Source organism: Corapipo altera, unplaced genomic scaffold, assembly GCF_003945725.1.
Source record: "Corapipo altera isolate COAL_440 unplaced genomic scaffold, ASM394572v1 61411, whole genome shotgun sequence".
Lineage (NCBI taxonomy): Eukaryota > Metazoa > Chordata > Aves > Passeriformes > Pipridae > Corapipo > Corapipo altera.
In genome coordinates, this window is record NW_020884875.1 from 20,702,021 (window position 1) to 20,720,405 (window position 18,385).

At 39.9% G+C, this 18,385-nt stretch overlaps 1 protein-coding gene across 7 annotated transcripts in view; it reads left to right on the forward strand.

The window, feature by feature from the left end:
- The first annotated feature begins 1,442 nt into the window (after positions 1 to 1,442).
- The window catches only part of FYB1 (FYN binding protein 1), a 52,729-nt gene continuing 35,786 nt past the window's right edge, over positions 1,443 to 18,385 (forward strand). For 4 of the 7 annotated variants that reach the window (XM_027635385.1, XM_027635390.1, XM_027635386.1 and 1 more), the window contains exons 1-2: positions 1,443 to 5,695; positions 8,558 to 8,630. In XM_027635385.1, the coding sequence (XP_027491186.1) occupies positions 5,664 to 5,695; positions 8,558 to 8,630 (105 nt within the window). In that variant the 5' untranslated portion in view covers positions 1,443 to 5,663. Of the gene's footprint in view, positions 5,696 to 8,557; positions 8,631 to 10,538; positions 13,037 to 13,061; positions 14,234 to 18,385 lie in introns of those variants that run through there. The other 3 variants (XM_027635388.1, XM_027635387.1, XM_027635389.1) reach the window with 3 other exon arrangements.

Consider the following 18,385-nt stretch of genomic DNA (forward strand, 5'->3'; position numbering starts at 1 on the left):
ACATGTAGGCAATCATGCTCACTTAGGAAGTCTCTGAGGCATCAATTTTTGCAGGATCAGAAAGTATTCTGGAAAATATCATATTTCTGTGTGTTTCCCTACTCCTGGACCTTCCCTAAGTCAGTGCTATTTTCTTAAAGATAGGATATGAAGTCAGTCTTTGCTTGATCCAGTTATTAAAAAAAATTAAAAATAATAATTTAAAAAATCTCATAACCAGCTTAATTTTATTCCTGTACTGTATCATTAACATATTCCTGTTCAGCCATGAGAGCAAACACGATGATAATTATTCATGACACATGCATATTCACATATGTTTCCTGTGGTATGGCATAGTAAAAACTCTGAAAAAGCAATAACCTAAATTTGGCTTCTGATATTTATATGGCTTCAGCCATGTGGAGCACTCACTCTTCAAGCAGAAGTCTGGTAGTTCAGTTTTCTGAAAATCACACAATCACTAATCATACTTCACAGAATTACAGAACCACAGAGTGGGTCAGGTTGGAAGGGATCACAGTTGGTCTTCTGGTCCAACCTCACTGCTCAAGCAGGTCCATCCCAGAGCACATGGCACAGGATTGTCCAGATGGTTCTTCATTAGAACCATTTCACATTACAGTCATATTTGAAACACAGTGAGCCATAAGACCGCAATTTCTCTTAAATTTTAACAAGTATATATGTTGTGGCTACTACCTTCTATCACTGCTTCACTATTCTTCCTTCTTTTTTTAGAAAAAAATAATGGATTTCAAACGAATTCCACCAATCAGTTTCTGCTGTCCAGCTAGATACCCAAGAGCAGTGGAATGGCATGATAAAAGTACCTGCAGCTTCAGTGATCGGTAATCAAAACGAAGTAATACACCAATAAACGTATTAACAGTCATAAGCTGATACACTGGCTGTGGTCCACCTTTTATTCTGGATCCCTTTCCCCACCCACGACATGGGGCGGCCCGGTTCTAGTTCCATTTCCATCTGATGAACCCTTAAAGGAAGGGGAAAGGGAACTCCAGGGGTTTCTTCAGGGTTTTCTTCTGGCCCTGAGCCTGGAGGGGAGAGGTGCTCCCCCCTCCCCCCCCACACGTGGCCCCATGGCCGGCACAGAGACAGGACACCGGGCATGGAGAGGAGGCAAGAGAGTGTTTATTGTTGGGGATGCTACATTTATAGGGTTTAGGAGGAGTCACAGAGTAACCAATTAGAAGTCTCAAGGGGCTTACAGGAACACCCAATCACAGGAAGGGGTTAACAAAGGCCAATGGGAAACACCTCAGGACACCTTCCTAGGACATTCCTGCATGGATAACACTTGTCGTGGGGGGTGCTGGGAAGAAGAAACATGTGTTTGCGAAGAGACTACCAAAAGCCATTTTAAGACATGTTTAAACAACAGTTTCCCCATATAATGCAGGTTTAGTGCTACACTTTTATTTACCTATGGCTCCCATTAGAGCATCTGTCCTCCATCACTGGCATAATGGTGTCCCTTTATCAATGTTTTTTCATAATTCTTTGTGGTATGTTTTCAAACTGATTTTCAAGAATTCAAATCCAGCATAAGTATCAGAAAAATGTATATGACATCCACTGACGGATAGTATATTAGTGAAGAATCTGGGAGAGTCTTCATCTTCAGCAAAATGCCCTTGTGGATTTTACATTTTACATCTAATTCACGCTATGAATCACCAGCCTGTTTATGAAAACATACAGTTTTGCTAGAGTTATTACTCTTACTTCTCTCAACATTTGCTGAACAGTCCAACTTCTATCTTGACTATGGTAGTGAGTCAAAGATATGAAATCAGAGGCACATTACAAAGAGATAGAGGAATTGTTATACTACCATCTATATTTTTAGCAGAACTTCCAAAGGAAACAAGGCTGATCCAATTGTATTGTCATTGCACCTGCCTGTGAAAGTCCCTCAACTATTTTTGTACCTAGCAGACAATTACTGGAAAATTTATTTGAAGGGGGGAGGAAGGATAGTTCTCAAATAGGTTTCATTTGAAAAGGCAGCTAAGCTGAGAAAAAAAAGGAAATTATTGTCCCTGTTGAGCAAAAGATATACATATTAACTTAGCTACACTACTAGACCTCAGAAAAGCTACATGGAAGCAAGGTTTAAGGAAACAGTCAATAACAAAGGTATATGAGGGCTGAGTGGTTTGGAAATACAGCAATAGTAAAAGCCATCAGAACAGTGAGATTGGTCCCCTCCATATTGGCAGTCCAGGTCTGGAAAAATCCAGCAGAACTTTGTTTATCTGCCTACCACCCACCACAAGTGGCTCTGAAGACTCTGAGTACCAAGATCAAACATTAGAACGAAGGAGAGAGAACTGTTTCCCAGGTTCCTATGGTAGGAGAAAATTCAAAAAGTCAAAGTGTGCTGACACCCTATGCTAGAAAGGCAGAACAGAAAAGGTCTCCTCACCATCATTAACAGTTCCTTTCAGACCATGGGAGTGGCAACAGTTTTCCACCTAATTAATAGGCTTCCAGTGGTTCATGTTCCCAAGTGCAAACACAGGATTTTTTTGATGGATGCAGCATACATGCACCTAGCAACCCTTCAGTCTTCCTGGGACATTTCAGAAAGCCTCAGACCTAATACTTGGGCTCTTTAAGACACTGTGAACCTGTAATAAAGCTGCTTTTGGTGGAAGATCCAATGTTACTATCTCACAGTGAGAACAGCAGAAATCTTCATCAAGAGCAGAGCTATCAGGTATCAGGAAATTCCTACCAGACAGAGTGATTCCTAAGGAGCTGGACATAAAAACATTCCTGCTTAAAAAAATACAGAGGATAGGTCTAGGGAAACCCACCACAGTCTAAGATTTAACACTCAGTGTGAATAGACATGGTTCCAAACATCTTTCCACACAATTAGCATAGTTAGTGTTCTCTATCTGATAAACAGATTTTTTTTCTAATAGCAGAATTCTCCCTCTACTGTGATTAAGCCTCTTTCATAAATTGCTCATGTAGCATGCGGAAGCCTTACTGGTCTACTTCCTCCTCTACTCTTTTTGGAAGATCATTCCTGAATACAAATGACTAAAAATGAATATAAATTCAGCTTTAAATGTACTCCTAACCTATTTATACCTGTTTGATTTCAATCCTATATGTTTTGTATAAATAATCATTTTTCTCTGATACTTGCAAACCTTTTCATAACCATTCATCTCCACTTTCTTAAGGTACCCAAGGTAAGCTCTTTCAATGTCCTTTCAGAAGCCAGGAACTCCTTCTAGTCATAATAGAAGACTTCACTTTTACTTGTGTCAGTTTAAATTCATGATCACTCAACATAGTTGACCAGAACAGCACACGAGACTCTAACTGAGCTCTCATCAGTGCTCTACACAAATTCTTTCCCTACATCTCTCAAACATCATTGGCCTAATGTGCACTCGAATTATACACTCTTTTCACATGGGCATGTCATTTTAGTGACTCATTATCTCCCTGGCACAAAGCAAAAAATCCTTTTTTTAGCCCTAAGTATATGACTTTATTGTTAAACTTTGGTTGACTTCTATCACTTCTATACAAAAACTCTTCTTATCCTTCCTGTATAATGACTTGATTGTCCCCAGGACCATTCAGATAACGTTGCTATAGGCCCAGCTCTTGAACCACACTCATGATCCAGGTAATGGATCAGACAGGATTAGTCCCATGACCAATGCCTATCTACTTGCAGAACACTGCAAGTAATCCCAGTAAAACTCAGTAATTCCCTTCCCAGTGCTAAAATGATGCTTCTTTAGCGATCTCCTTATTTACCTTGCAGTCCTTCTGACAGGTTACATCCTCTCCCTGTTCCCATCACTTAAATTTCAACAAAGAACATTGTACAAAATATTCTGTTTAAGTCTAGATGGATCAAGTTAGTTGTATTACTTTTGCCTAAAATGTCAGCTAAACTTCACTCCTCTTCTTCCTTCCTTTACCTCTTTTCTTAAGCCCTCTGTTTTAGTTTTTGGTTTTTTTCTAGATCCAGCTCAATGCAGTTATGACCATATGTCCTTTATTCCTTCAATTTCCGTGCATAGGAAGTCTGCAGCACTGCAGAATTTCAATATCCTGGCAGACCAGGACAACCTTATGTTTCTGGTAGTGTCAATTATGGAGACATGAATAATTTAAAAATAATTGGTAGAAATATAGTTCAGTTTATTAGAGGCATAAAATTACTTCAGATTTTAAACATCTATGAAAGTTTGAACCAGAAGGAGACATGCATGAGGTTGATAAGGGAGTCTAAATACATGAGAATTCAGGAACCCTGAGTAGGAAAGACAAAACAAACCTTTTTAGTTGAGTTGAAGATTACTGAAAACATAGCTATATAATTTTGTCAGCAGCATAGACCTGATTTTCATAACAATCTTTGAAGTAATAAAAGGAATAAATAAAACCCAGTTGCTATCATCTGTGCTTCAGAGGATTGCAGTGTAACCTAAAAAAAATAGCCATTTGAAGTTCACTTAGGTCTCATAACCTTGAGGTAAGCATACTTGTTTAGACCATGGTTATCCTGATATTACAGTTGTATTCTTCTGCGGTCATCCTGTAAAACAAGAATTTGTTGATAAGTTTTCCTACAAAATCTGGTTAGATTGCATAAACTTTTGCAAAAAGGGACATTAACATCAAAGGGTGAAGAACATCTTTGACTTCAGTCCAGGACATCCTCTTCAGCAGACTTGTGGAGACAGAAATATCATGGCTATAGTAAGTACAGAGCTCTATTCATTTTCTTTTTATTTCATGGATGCATAACATTTAGTTATAGCTGCTATGGATGTGAGAGCAAAATTTTAAATTTATTTCTAATAGTTTTCAAATCAATTCTTTGCATCTGACTTCCTGCTTTTGGGGGCATGTAGAACCCTCTTGTTTTAGCTCCATCATATAAACTGGTTTGTATGTGCCTCAAAATTCAAAATTAAGGAAGAGAAGATGGCTTCTTTTAAGGACAACCTGACAAATTATTTTGTGTATCTGGAGGAATTCCACAGTCAAGTATTAATGTGACATTGAGTAAGAAATGGGAATGGGTAGCACCTTCTAATTAGACTTTTCAGAAAGCAGTTTTGTTGTCTTATTTTGATTCAGCAGGACTTTGTAACTAAAAAGATAAAGGGATTTTTTTCTGTCTGAATCGTCAGTATAGTTCAAGGAGAAGTGTGGTATGTTTAGCTACATTTGGAGCTAACATTTTTTAACTTGTATTTAAGGAGCCCAAATATATGTGGAACCTTTTGTTTGCAAAACCCTACTTTAGAATTTGCACAGCAAGCACACTCTTCTGGTATGATTCAGTGTCTTGCTGCTTTCACAAAAGGTTTGGTTAGAGCCATTGCATATGTAAATATGTTGAACACAGAACTTTTGCTCTTGCCAAATGCAGCTTGAAAATAAACAACAATTTACAGTCCCACTATTTTTATTTGATTTTGATTAGTTGGACAAAATTGCTTCCAGAAGTCCCTGCTTGCCTAAATTATGTTGGAAGGCTGTGATTTGTGTCGGCTGTGATTTGTGACTTATCCACTGGAGGTCACTGTTCTGCAGAAAACCGGAAAAGGCACCACAGGAAAAACACACATAGTGTTTCTACTCAGAGCTGCATGGAGAGGTTCTCTTCCCTCATAGTTACGAGGTGAGATCCACCAAACTGCAGGTGCGATTCATCTCACTGTGTGTGACGGAATGGGGGACACACGGCCCACTTATCTCTCATTTCCCAGGTAGCACATTCCAAATACCAGATAAAAAGGGGAAAGGTGAGGTTAGCAGAAGAACCTTGGAGAGTAGGGCAGTAAGAAATAAATGTTCTTTTTGAAAGAAACTCTGTATACTAGTAAGACTTTGTGTACACTTTTTGCCTAAGCTGGCTTTACCGAAGTGACTTCTAGCAGATGGAAAACTGATCATGGGTCTCTGCTGTGATTGACAGAGGCACAGATGAATGCATTCTTATTTAACCTGACTTGCACTTTCTTTTGTTTATTGATTTATATCACAGGCTAATCAGTCACTTTAAAGAAGGTTTTTATTACCAACTTGCTACCACCTGCTAAGGATCAGGGATCAGAATTCAAGTGGATAGTCAAAATAAAGTTTTTTAAAAGGCTAAAGGGTAGGGACGTAGAAAAGGATGTCAGGTATTATGCAAATACAGGCAGAAAGCCTTAGGAAATTTTTTTTTTGAACCATTCTTCTTAAAGCTGTTTGGATTAAACTGTGTTTTCATTTTTAACCTTTATTGTCTTTGATTAAAACTGCTTCTGAAGTTACTTTGTATTTTGAAATGCTTATGCTGGGGGGCCATCCTCTTCGTTGTTATTTAGGCCTGTGGCAGTTTGAGCCACATTAGAAATCTAAAATCCAATTTTTAGGCTTCTTCCCACCCCTTCCCACAATTTATCCTAACACTGGAGAGAAACTTTCAGGCCAGAGACTTCTGTAGGGGAAGGGGGAAGTATATACATTTATTTACACAAATAAATACTATGCAAACTAAAGGCAACTATATATATATATTACATTACTATCAGTCAGTCCTTTCAAGCCCCTCCTTTAACTTTAGTCCAGGAGCAGCCTTTAAGGCTGATATGTAACACAGTCTGCAGTGGGAGTGTTCTGGCCTCCTGAACATTCCCTCCTCACCAAGTTCCAGAGTTGTTTGTTGCAGTCTCTCCTCATGAAGTCCGAGAAGATAGCTTTGAGTCACTACTCTTCTGCTGCTGGTGATTTCTCCCTCTCGGTGTCTCACCTCTGTTCATAGGCTGCTGTACTGCAGCTTATCAAGCATCCACATTCTGGAATCTTCATTCCTCCACATCAGTTCTCAGCTGCCCCGAGTCAGCTTCGGCAGGTAGCTCCCGAGCTCTTGGTTTGTCTCCAATTTTGCCTGGGACTCTTCTCCCGAGCGCCGGGCCTACCTCCACGGCCCGTCCACTTGGCTCAGCTTCAGGGCTGAGCCTCTCCTCCACTTACAGTGGAGGGAAAGGAAAAAGCCCCCCTCTACAGCTTCACTGCAGAAAAGGAGGGGGGAGAGGGCTTGGCTGCAAAACCTGCCTCTCTTCTCTTACCTCAGGTGCTGCGAATCTCTTCCTTCACAGCACACACTCCAAATGCTGACTCTAAGTCTAGCTAAAGGCTGAGTTGGGGGGTCACAGGGCTCCCCCTCTCCCCCCCCGGAGGGGAAGAGAGGGAGCCCAGCCAGCCCCTGGCCTTGTCCACCTACCCGCAGCAGATACCAACAGCAAAACAACCAAGACAGAACTGCCAGCTGTTTCCAGTGCAGTATACGATTTTGAGCAGAAGCGAACAATATGAGTGGTGATTGGCTCTCCAGGGAGCACTGTCCTGGCACCCAATCACCTCTGAGCCCCCCAGCTTCTCAGGGGGGCCAATCTCAACCTATGACAGGCCACATCACTGTCTTTATTACTGGTTGTGGTAGTTTGGTCTAGGCCTTCCTTGGTGACCAGTTTGTAGCCAAGGAAGGGCCCAGATTTACCCAGTATTCCCTACGATTTTTACATAAGCCAGGCTATAAGAAGAAAGGAGGAGAGGCCTTTGTTCTCTTTCCTTCTGGTGGTTTGGAGGTGCAGGTTCCCTGTTGTTGAGTCTGTCGTGTTGGGGAGCGAGGCCTGGTGAGGCCTTGCCGACCTTGGGAGGCGGAGGTTGCCGGTGATCGTCTCGGAGCGACTCTCGGTTGTCCCAAGGAGAGTCGTGGGATATTTCTTTGCTAACTCTTTAGTTACTAGATCTCGGGCTACTGACTGGGATATATATATATATATATTTTATTTTGGTTTTGTTCCTTTTCCCTTCCCCCTTCCCTTTCCCTTGTGAAATTGTATATATTTGAAATTGTATATAATTGTAATATAAGTGTAAATATGTTTATATCTATCACTTTAGCTGTCTCTCTCTTGTTTCGGGTTTTCTTGGTTGTTTTTTCTCCCTCTTCTCCCCGAGGTTGGTGGGGGGACTTCTTGTGGTAAGGTTTGGAGACTTGGCAGGAAGCCAGCTTCAAACCATATCACTGATGTCTGGAATTATGCAAAACTAAGAAATCTGATAAAGGGCTGCATTTATTTTTAATTAAACTTTAACATTCTAGACTGAATGTTTTTCTAGACACCTAACTCTATGTCTGACAACCCTTGAAAATGTGTTGCTCATGCAAGAAAACCAACAATAGAGAATGTGAGATTGTCTACATGAGAGAAATTCTGAGGTTTGGCCAATTCTGTGACTGGTTAAAAGGTCCAATACTCTAAACACGTCTATTCCTCTTGCTTTTGCACTTCCTCTTCCTCCTGGTATCAGCAGCTGGGGGGGATGCCGAGGAGGAACCAGCAGATAATCCCCTGCCCAACCACTTACATGAGGGTATATGGGGAGGAAACTGAAGCAACTTCCTTGAGAAAGTTTCCTTCCACTCTTACTGCCTAATATCTCCTTCCCCCATTTTAGACTCTCTCTCTTCTCCTCTCCCTGGTGCCAGGGTGCTGCTGAGCCACGCCCATGCTCTCAGGCTTGCACTGGCTCCAGCCAGCCCTGGGTACTTCCATGACAGGGTGAGTCTCAGCAAGGGGGAACACTCAGGGCACAGGCAGGGCCATTCCTGAGGGGTACAGGGGAGGGGTCTGAGGGACCTCACAAGGGCGGACTGTTCCCAGCTGCAGAGATCCTTTCCCCACACAAACTGCTGGTGCTCAGCTCCCAGTAGCCCTGCCCTGCTCCTCCGTCCTTCATCTCTACCCCAGTCTCTACTGATTTTCTCTCATACACAGGTTCTAGCAACTTCCCAGCCAGAAACTTCCCTGCTTGTTTGCCAGCCTCCCAACTGGCTGGCTTGCCTTACAGAGATGGCCACCAGGTCCCCTCAACATCCCGCTTGCCTCAGACCAGAAGTTGGTTGCTGTAAACTCAGCCATCACAGCTACATACACATCACCTACAATTTAGCTCATTAAATTGTCTCTCCAAGCCACCAGTGGAGATCAGTTGTGGCACTCAGTGAGGCAAAGCTGTGGGATGTGAGAAGCAGTGGTGCTGCGGCCTGCTCTGCAAGCCCCCTTAGCCCCTGCTTCGTGGGGCTGTGTCTGTCTGCATCAGGACATCTTCACCACCATGGTGAATGCTATGCCTTCCAGAGTCTACCCTGGTGCCTGTGGGGGGTTTAGTGAAAGCTCAGTGTTCCTGTTTATTTTGTCCGGAGTGTTTTCTGCTGCTGCACAGCATTCAATTCCCCCTGAACTGCTGCTGCTGAACCCAGGCAGGCAGAACACATTTTTCAGGAAGTCTAGGCCTGCCTGCAGACACAAAGATAATGCAGCCTGACACTGCCAGAAGCTTTGGTTCTCATCGCGTGCTGTAGCAATTGCAAGCAGAAGATCCTGACAGTGTTCAGGAACATCACGTTTTTACTGAAAATCAGTTACTTTTCAAAGTGATGCTGTAAAAGGATCACTGCCATGGTGAGGAGGTACTTCTCTCCAGATTTCCTGACCCTGGGGAGTGGCACAGCATTGTAAGGCAGGACTTCAGACTCTTTGACTTGCCTTCTGATGAGGTTTATGTACTCAAAATATTACTCTGTAGCTTTTTCAGTACAAGTATGTATAGAGATTATCAATGGAGAAATATGTCATTTTTGCTGCTGTGTCCAGTCTTTCACCAGGAGACAAAAGCCTTGTGAGAGAGAGGAGAAGGAGGCAGGAAGCAAAATTGCACTGAAAAATGTTCCTAGCATTTACTTTCTCTTATCAATATTCCACGTATTTGCGTGCATTGTTATATTAAAGAACAACACTATTCCAACTTACAAAGAAGATTTTCAAGTTTGCTTTAATGATATTAATGTACCTGTCTAAACGTGGTCTCCCACATACTTCCCTCTACCTCCTTCCCCATATATACCTGGTTTAAAGATTATGTGCTCCAGCCAATCATTTCTGCCTTTTCTTCTCCCATGCTCACTCACCACTAATTCTGTTATGCCATCTCACCTAATCTAGGATCATGTAATATACATAAGGTCAGTGAAATTAAGTAGGTTAAAAACAATATGAAAAGAAAAAGATTTTTTGTGTATGTGTGTATCATGTCACTTCAGTTTACACCAACTACAGCAGCAGTATTGACACAGCTGTGAAGGTAACAAGATTCCAACTATGATAATCTTTATGACCACTGAATTGGAAAACCAGAGGTGTTCAGATGGAAGTGCCTGACTTTTCAAACCTTTTCAGAGCAAGGGACAACATCAGTAGATGAAAACAAGGCAACTCAAAAAGGTGGACTAGCACTTTTAGCAGAGAAACTCAGTGATACTCACAGAATCACAGAGTCACAGAATCCTTGGGGTTGGAAGGAACCTCTGGAGATCATCTAGTCCGAGCCCCCTGCCAGGGCAGTGTCACTTAGAACAGATGACACAGGAGCTCCTCCAGGTGCCTTTTGAATGTCTCCAGGGAGGGAGACTCCACAACCTCCCTGGGCAGCTGTTCCAGTCCTCTGCTTAATGCTATGTTTCTCCCCATGTTGAGGAGGAACTTCTTGTGTTTTAGTTTATGACCACTGCTCCTTGTTCCATTGCTGGGCACCTCTGAAAAGAGTCTGTCACCATCCTCTTGGTACCTACCTTTGAGATAGACGTATTAATGAGATATTCTCTCAGTCTTGTCTTGGCTAAACAGGACCAGCTCCCACAGTCTCTCCCCTTAAGAGAGATGTTCCAGACCCCTCATCATCTTTGTGGCCTCCACAGGACCCACTCCAGTACCTCCTTGTCTTGGAGACTAGAACTGAACACAGTAATCTAGATGTGGCATCACTAAGGCTGAGAAGAAGGGGAAGATCACCTTCCTCAATCTGCTGGCCACACTTTTCCCTCATGGCCAGTGTTCTGACTCTTTTTCTTTCCTTTTTTCTTTCTTTGGTTTTTGATAAATTTAATTCCAAAGCAGGCACTTTTCCCAAAGGTACATGGAAACAGTTGAATAAATGGCCTGATAAAAAAACATATTTAAAGTTGCAGTCATAAAATTTGCACCTTGTAACAATAACACACCATTGCTGTGCTGGGATTTAGGTGCTGGCTGTGTTCTACACAAAGAGTGTATGGCATGTTTATAGGTGGCATGTTTATAGATAAGAAAACATTATCATTCTTGATATTCTGGTCTTGCTTGAACATTGTCTTGTGATTTTGTTGCTGCTGCTGTTGTTTTTGTGAAAAATAAAAAAGGCAAAATAACTTCACATTGATTTCAGGCTTGAGGCTCCTGTTCCTGAAAGTATTCTTCATATTCTTTCTTCACCTAAAAATAGCTAATTTCTCTATATCACTCACAAACATCCTTCAAAGAAATACATGGAAAAAAACCAGAGAAGTTTCAGGAAGCTGCTGCACCTGCAAGTGTAAAATGAAGCATATGGGCATTGCAGATGGGCAACTTTCACAGCAATTTCACAGCATAAACTGTTATTTTCATTGTGTTTTTTGCAATTTTTATTCTCAGCAGCATTCTGTCAGTCAGGGTTATACTTATTTTTGTGTACAGGATAAAAGAGAAGACAGCAGGAACTGTCTAGCATTCAGAGCTGCAGAGATGAGCTAGTTCTTTGATCGTTGCATGATTTGTCTAGAGCTGATATTGTGACCAAACACTTGCAGTGGTTTTTACCCATGCAAAATGACTGTATTGCTACAGTTAGCATCTTAAAACAGTCAAACTGTTTTAAGACTGCCAGATATAATAGCAAGCCACAAAGTCTAATCTGCCATAATACTAATAATAAATGCTTTGTCATCTGTGATGATTGTTTATTTTCACAAAAAAATATTATTTTATAAATAAAATATAGTGTTTAGCAGAATGAATAGCATAAAGAACTGCATTTCTACCACTACGAAAAAAAACCATTATGTTATGTAACCAAAAAATCAGTTATCTTTGGCATTAACAGTGTCTTTAACTCAAATAAGTACCATCCAGCACTCTAATAAACTTCTGAACATACTAAGATAGAAGTTTTAGTAAAATAAAGCTGGAAACATAATGCACTTCCAATGTTTTACTTTGACAACCCAAATCCTTTCAAAAATACTAAGAAGTTTGTGCAGAATAACCTTTTATTAATTCAAAGACACACAGCTTTTCTTCTGCAATCTCATCCCTGTGCAGAGCTCCAGCAACTTCACTGAGCTGTATTTTGTAGAGGGTTCCGCCTTTGTGGTTTGGGTTTACCTTCAGCACAAATACAAGTTTAGAATTTCTTGTGAAGCTTATTTTCTCAATGTCGGCTTTCCCATTCTATATCATCCTTCCAACTCTGACTTGTGTAACAAGCACCCTTCTGAAGAAGGACAGAAGAAATGTATGATCATAGTTTTTAAAAAAGATGTATCTCCACATTGCAGAAGTTTTAAAAAACTGGCAAGCAGAATCTCTCGAGATCCTGCTGGCATAGGTCATAGCAAATAAACACGTCAGCCAACACGTGATGAGTGGGAATGTATGCAGGATTCTTAGTGGGAGCAGGGCACTAGACTTGAGGTCAGCCCAATCTTTATGCCTGTAATTGCCACACATGTTTCCTTAGCTGCTATTCTGTAAAGACTCGAGCTTGTGTGCACCCATAGAGCTTCACGGGACTACACAATATGGGGAAAATGCAATACTTTTGAATATCACATGGTGCATACTGCTGATGGCAGCAGCCAAGCAGTCTGAACACACTTTAGTTCCCTTTTCCTACACCACTTCTTGCCTAATATCCTGAAGAGAGCAGTTCTCTCTACTGTTCATGATAATGAAAACCACAAGCGACATTCTTATGCAAACCCTCTGAGAGAAGCAGAACTCCTCTTAGTGAACAGACCAGGCTGTTAAGGTAAAACATCTGTGGATTGTCACATTGAGGGAGCTAGTTTTTCTGCCTGTATCAAAATACTGGAGACCTTTGGGATATCCAGGTAAACTGTTGTATAGTTTGTCTTCGAAATAAATGTGCAAAGTTCCAGAAGAAATAGAATCAGTACAAGATATTACATATAATTTAATTAACTGGAAATTTATTTGTAGATTCTACTTGGAATTCATTTAGGAGCTGAAAAATGCTAAGCTGACATAACATACTTTTGTCTCTCGAAGTTTTGTTTGCTGAAATTTTACTGAGTGGTCCTAATTTAAGTCAACTTTGCATTTTGAATAATGGCATAAATGGTATCACTCAATGACAGTTATTTTTTTGTTATTCCTTTTGCGTTATTTGTGCTTTGTTGCTTTGTGGGTGGGATATTTTTGTAATATACCATATTCTGGACTGAGATATCACTCTGTGTACTTTGTTAGTAGTTGGTCATGGAAAATATTTTTGTTTCCAGCTATGAGTCTAAATGGTACTCAATGCCCTAAAATTGCATGAAATTTCCTTTAAAATCATCTGGGATTCTGAAATTCTAGAAATAAGGGTAGGAACTTTACAGTGACAGGAATCCGAGTTTTTCTTCCTTGAATCTTAGAGCTGTTACATCCACCTTAGTGGGATAACCAGTGAAATAAGACATTCATAAGTCACTGTATGTACTGTATATGAATAGGGTTCTGAGTGAAGAGAGATCTGTTTGTTACATTTCTGGGCAGATCACTAGAGAGTTGAATTATTCTGAAATAAATAATTTATAAAGAAACTATATGAGAAAAATTATTTAAAAAAGAAAATTATTAAGTTTAATGTAGTTCTGTGTTTATACAAAGCCATGTTACAGAAACGTAATTGTTTTTCAGAAGGAGTATTAAACAGTCTGGTTTTATTGGATGGAAGCTCTTTATGGAAAATTAAAAACACCAGGTTTCTCTTGTTGAAGACTGAGTTGCCAATGGTTGATAGTTTTTCTGATTTTGACTTAGATAGGTACCAAAAATAATCAATAAGGGAGAAACTTTGTGGTGAGCTTATCAGGACATAGGATGAAGAGATGATCATGCATAGATTGATGCTTAGACCTCATGCACAGCCTGTGACAGCAATAGTTTGGGACTAAGCTGGGATGTCATCTGGCTGTTCTGATCCAGCCCTGTGCCCTCACTAGTCCTGGTCTCAAACTCATCTGGAGCTGTCCATTTATGTTCCTGCAATATGAGTAGTTGATCTCATGATTAGATAGAAGGTGAGTAAAAGTGACAAGAGAGAGGTATCAAGGTGCAGAGCAATGCACCATGGAGAAGATACAGAATACACTGTGATCAGGCTGGAACACTGTCTTGTGTAATTTTGACAACTGCACATTCTCACATATGAGCTGTTTTTGTCTTGTTCGTGCTACAGGGATGTTTGAAATACTTTCAGGGTAACATAGAGGCTGTAAGCCTTTCAATGGAGAATCCCTTCGATTTCTGTCTACCCTTTCCACTCTAGCGATCTACCTTTCATAAAAACTCCAGGCAGCAGAATAGCCTGCCTCTGTTGGATGAGGGCTGGTTTCTCTTTATACCAACCATTGTATGAGAAAGTCTTGTTTGGGCAAACTCTGTTTTTCTGTCTTCTTTTCATATTTTGCTACCTACATTCATAGGTACAGAGCATTGCAAAACCTCAACTCCACTTTCCAAATGCTGTGCTTACTCTTAGAGTGAGTCTTCTTTAACTAGAAATTACAGCTAGACTCAAGAGGAAGAAAAGCAGTGTGGAAATTATTTAACTCTTCTGGAAACAACAAAGTTGCATAATGGTAATTCTGAAGCCTCTCTGTCTGGAAAAGGAAATAGTCAAGCAATAATTTATCACTAATTCAGAATAGCACTAACATCCAAACAAGCAGCTACATTGCCTCAAATTCATTAAGTTCAGTAGAAGTTATATCAGCCCTTCATAAGGTTGCAAAATAATTTTCAGATCTGTATTTTTCTATAACTTTTATACGTAATTTTCCTTGTCTTTTCTGTCCAGTTCCTTATTCCGTATATCCTGTTTGTGGGTTAGAGCTCAATTCCCTTACTGGTTAACAGTTTCTCTGGTTATTTCACTGTCACAGAATTCATGCGGACAAACACTTTTCTTCTTAAAGGGATAGGTTTATAATCTTTATTTCATTACTCTCTAGCAAACTCATCAAGGTCTACTTCTACTGAAAGACTATGGATTTTTTAAAGGCCTGTTTAGATCTTATCATTGGGGAATAGAAAGGAAAAAGTTACAGTTGAGAAGCAAACAGATGGGTTTTTTTTCCTTTATAAATCAGATCTGAATGCATTTTGAAGAATTGCACAATTCCTTGTACAGTCAACTGTTACATATATTTCATTTGCCTGATTAATAATCCCATGCACACACATCTGCTATTCCATTCACTGATGCAGTGTTGCTGTTTGAAGAAAGAGTAGCCTCCAGGGGAAGTTGAAGTGAAATGATCTTTTGCTTTCACCAAGACAGGAAAGTAAATAATGAGAGTATATGTATTCCCAGGCAAAACAAATATTTTTCAATCAAGCTTCTAGCTGAGATGGAAATACTCATAGTAAATTCAGGAATAATGTAGTTGGAACCTTCATAGTTTCTGTGTTCTTGTTACACTGCACTTCTGTACAGAAATGAGCAGTTATTTTGTAAATTATGGAGAATTACACTTGTTAACACTGAGGTGTAGTTAAGATCTCGTTGTGAAAGAATTCTGTACAAATGTATCTTGGTACCTCTGCGAGTCTCTACTGAAGGCAGTGGCAGGCTGGAAAAGCATTGTGTATACAAAGGAATGTGTGGGATGGGAACTAAAACCTGGGGATTGCTCTAGATTTGAACAAACACATTTGAATAATGCAAACATCTTGTATCAAAGCAAATCTTACTGTGCTCCTTACGTGCTACTTCCAGTTCATATCAGAAGCTGAAAAGCCAAAAATATTTTGCACTGAGTTTCCCGGTAGAGAACAAAGAGAGAGGTTAGAAAATAATCCAAATATTTCTTGCATGAGGCTCCTCTGCTGCACAGGCAGTTTGCATTTTAGAGAGCAAGGGTAGCAGGAACTTAATCTCACTTCAGAATCTGTTCAAGTTCCCATTTCTTGATTTACAGCCTACTGTATGTGATAACGAAATAGGTAACTGCTGTCACTTCTGAGAAGGGAAACACAGGAACTGCGGGGATTACTCTATGAGCAGGGCCACAAAAAAAAGATTTTCTATTTTTCCCAGTTCCCAATCTGTCTATCTAGCCTGTCAGGTTGTGCATTAGAATCCACAACATGGCGTCTAATATAAGGTAGCTTATGAAGGCAGAAACCAGTGAGGTACATTAAAGAGAAGCAGAAAGATTTCACCAAGTTTCTTACTCTCTTCTGACTCCTAATGTTCCCTTTACCATTTACTACTCATTTTAACTAAACAAAAGAGAGTCTATTGGTGATTGTAAACCCTTCCACATGTCCAGCAGCTTTTTAGTCTTGAAGAGCTTGTAAATATGCATGACAAGGACAAGGTTTGTTCACAGTGTTGGGAAGAAACTTACTTAAAAAAATCCGTTGGCAATCCTAACATGGCAGTAGTGAATGTTTCAGTGCATTTTAAAGCATGTATGAATGTAATTCATGTAATTTTGTTATTAAAAAGCTGTAGAAAATTTCTCAGAAACCATATATCTAATAATAAACTTCTTCAAGGCCGCATTCCCAGCTTTCAAAGTTTTACGTGCTGAACGTTGTGGGAGACCAAACAGGTGTTCAGGATGAATGTCTCTTGTCCGTAACAAGTGTTGTCATTTGCACAGTATGTTTTCTTAAATTTCAAATAGAAAAATAGCAAAATAATCCATTTATTTCTATAACTTTTAAAATAAATTACCTGTTGAGTTGGCCAAGCAGCTGATCAACTTAGAAGCTCTGAAGACTTCAGATATGAAGTAAAATTACATTATCTCTAAAGTAAAATTACATTGTCTCTACTGGTTTAGTTTTGTTACAGAACTTAAAAAAACCCAAAACATGCATTAGTACAAAATCAAAAGGATCAAAGACAAAACGCTTTATTATACTCTCTGGCCTTTCAATTGGCTTAACTTTCTGTTTAAGTGGGTAAAATCAGTGTTTTGCAAGGTATTTTGGGAGAAATCTTAAACGATTAGTGGTACATATATGTATGTCTGCAGTGGAATTCTGTGTGTGTATGTGTGTGTGTGCATATGCATCAAACAGCAGTGGATGGCTTAAACCTGATAATTTCCATAGTAAATGTGCACTTCCTCCCTTCTCTATATGTGCAAAAGAAACAATGTGGTGCTCTGGGTATAAGTTTTATTATGTCAATCTCGTTTTGGGTGCATTAAATGTGAGTAATTTGTACAACAATACAAGCAGTTTGGAAAGACTGAATTTCTTGGCAATGTTGAAAGACTGAGAAAGTTAAATTTAGGTTACAACTTTAGGTACAACTACTCCAACATGACAGGCCATTTATATAATGTGATACAATCAAATGGAAGGCAAAAGGAGCAAAAGCCCAATTGAAAAGCTCTTGTTAATGAAATTAAAAAAATCGCTGAACACACGCTGAACTGTACTGATTGAAGACACAGTTCATTCCTCAATATTTAAATTTTTTTCAAACACCTGTTTATTATGCTTTGTAGTGATAATTCCTTGTTTACAAACAAATTATTCAGAACCCTTCCTATCAATAACATTCCTGCTTCATGCTATGAGTTTTACATATTAACTCACACAAAAAATCCAGATCCTACTCAAACAAGTTGTGAGTTGGATATGTCAGTGTATTTGCCATAGCTACACACCTGCTGCCACTGTCAGCTGGGAAAGGACTCCTTCTTTCAGGGGGCCCCTGGAGCCCAAAGGTAGTCCCAGCCCAGCACAACAGGACCAGCTCACTCCCTTTGCTCCCATCCTTCACCATGCTGAGTTTTACTTGTGCGAAATTCAAATGTATTGAGCTTTTGTTTTCAGTTCATAATAAAGACTGGTCCAGAAAGTTACTCAATATGGCTGTTCAATTCAAATATTTATTTCTGAATAAGGCTGCATTTTATCCACTTGGAATTGTTCAACTTTTTTTTTTTCCCCAAGAAGTTCAGTATCTTTGAAAGTATCTGGGTGCATTGTTTGTCATTTCTTCCCATTTCGCTTCAGATATTTTCATTTTCCATCCACACATGCACCATGTTTTTCAGATATAAAATGGAGAAGAGAAAGAGGGACAAAGCAAGGGTGGGGGGAGCAGCAGGGAAGAACACTGCTGAGAATGGAAAGAAAAACTCACGCACACACCCCTCAAATCAGAAAAATTTTTGTTTTCATGAAGGAACTTGCAGTTCTCC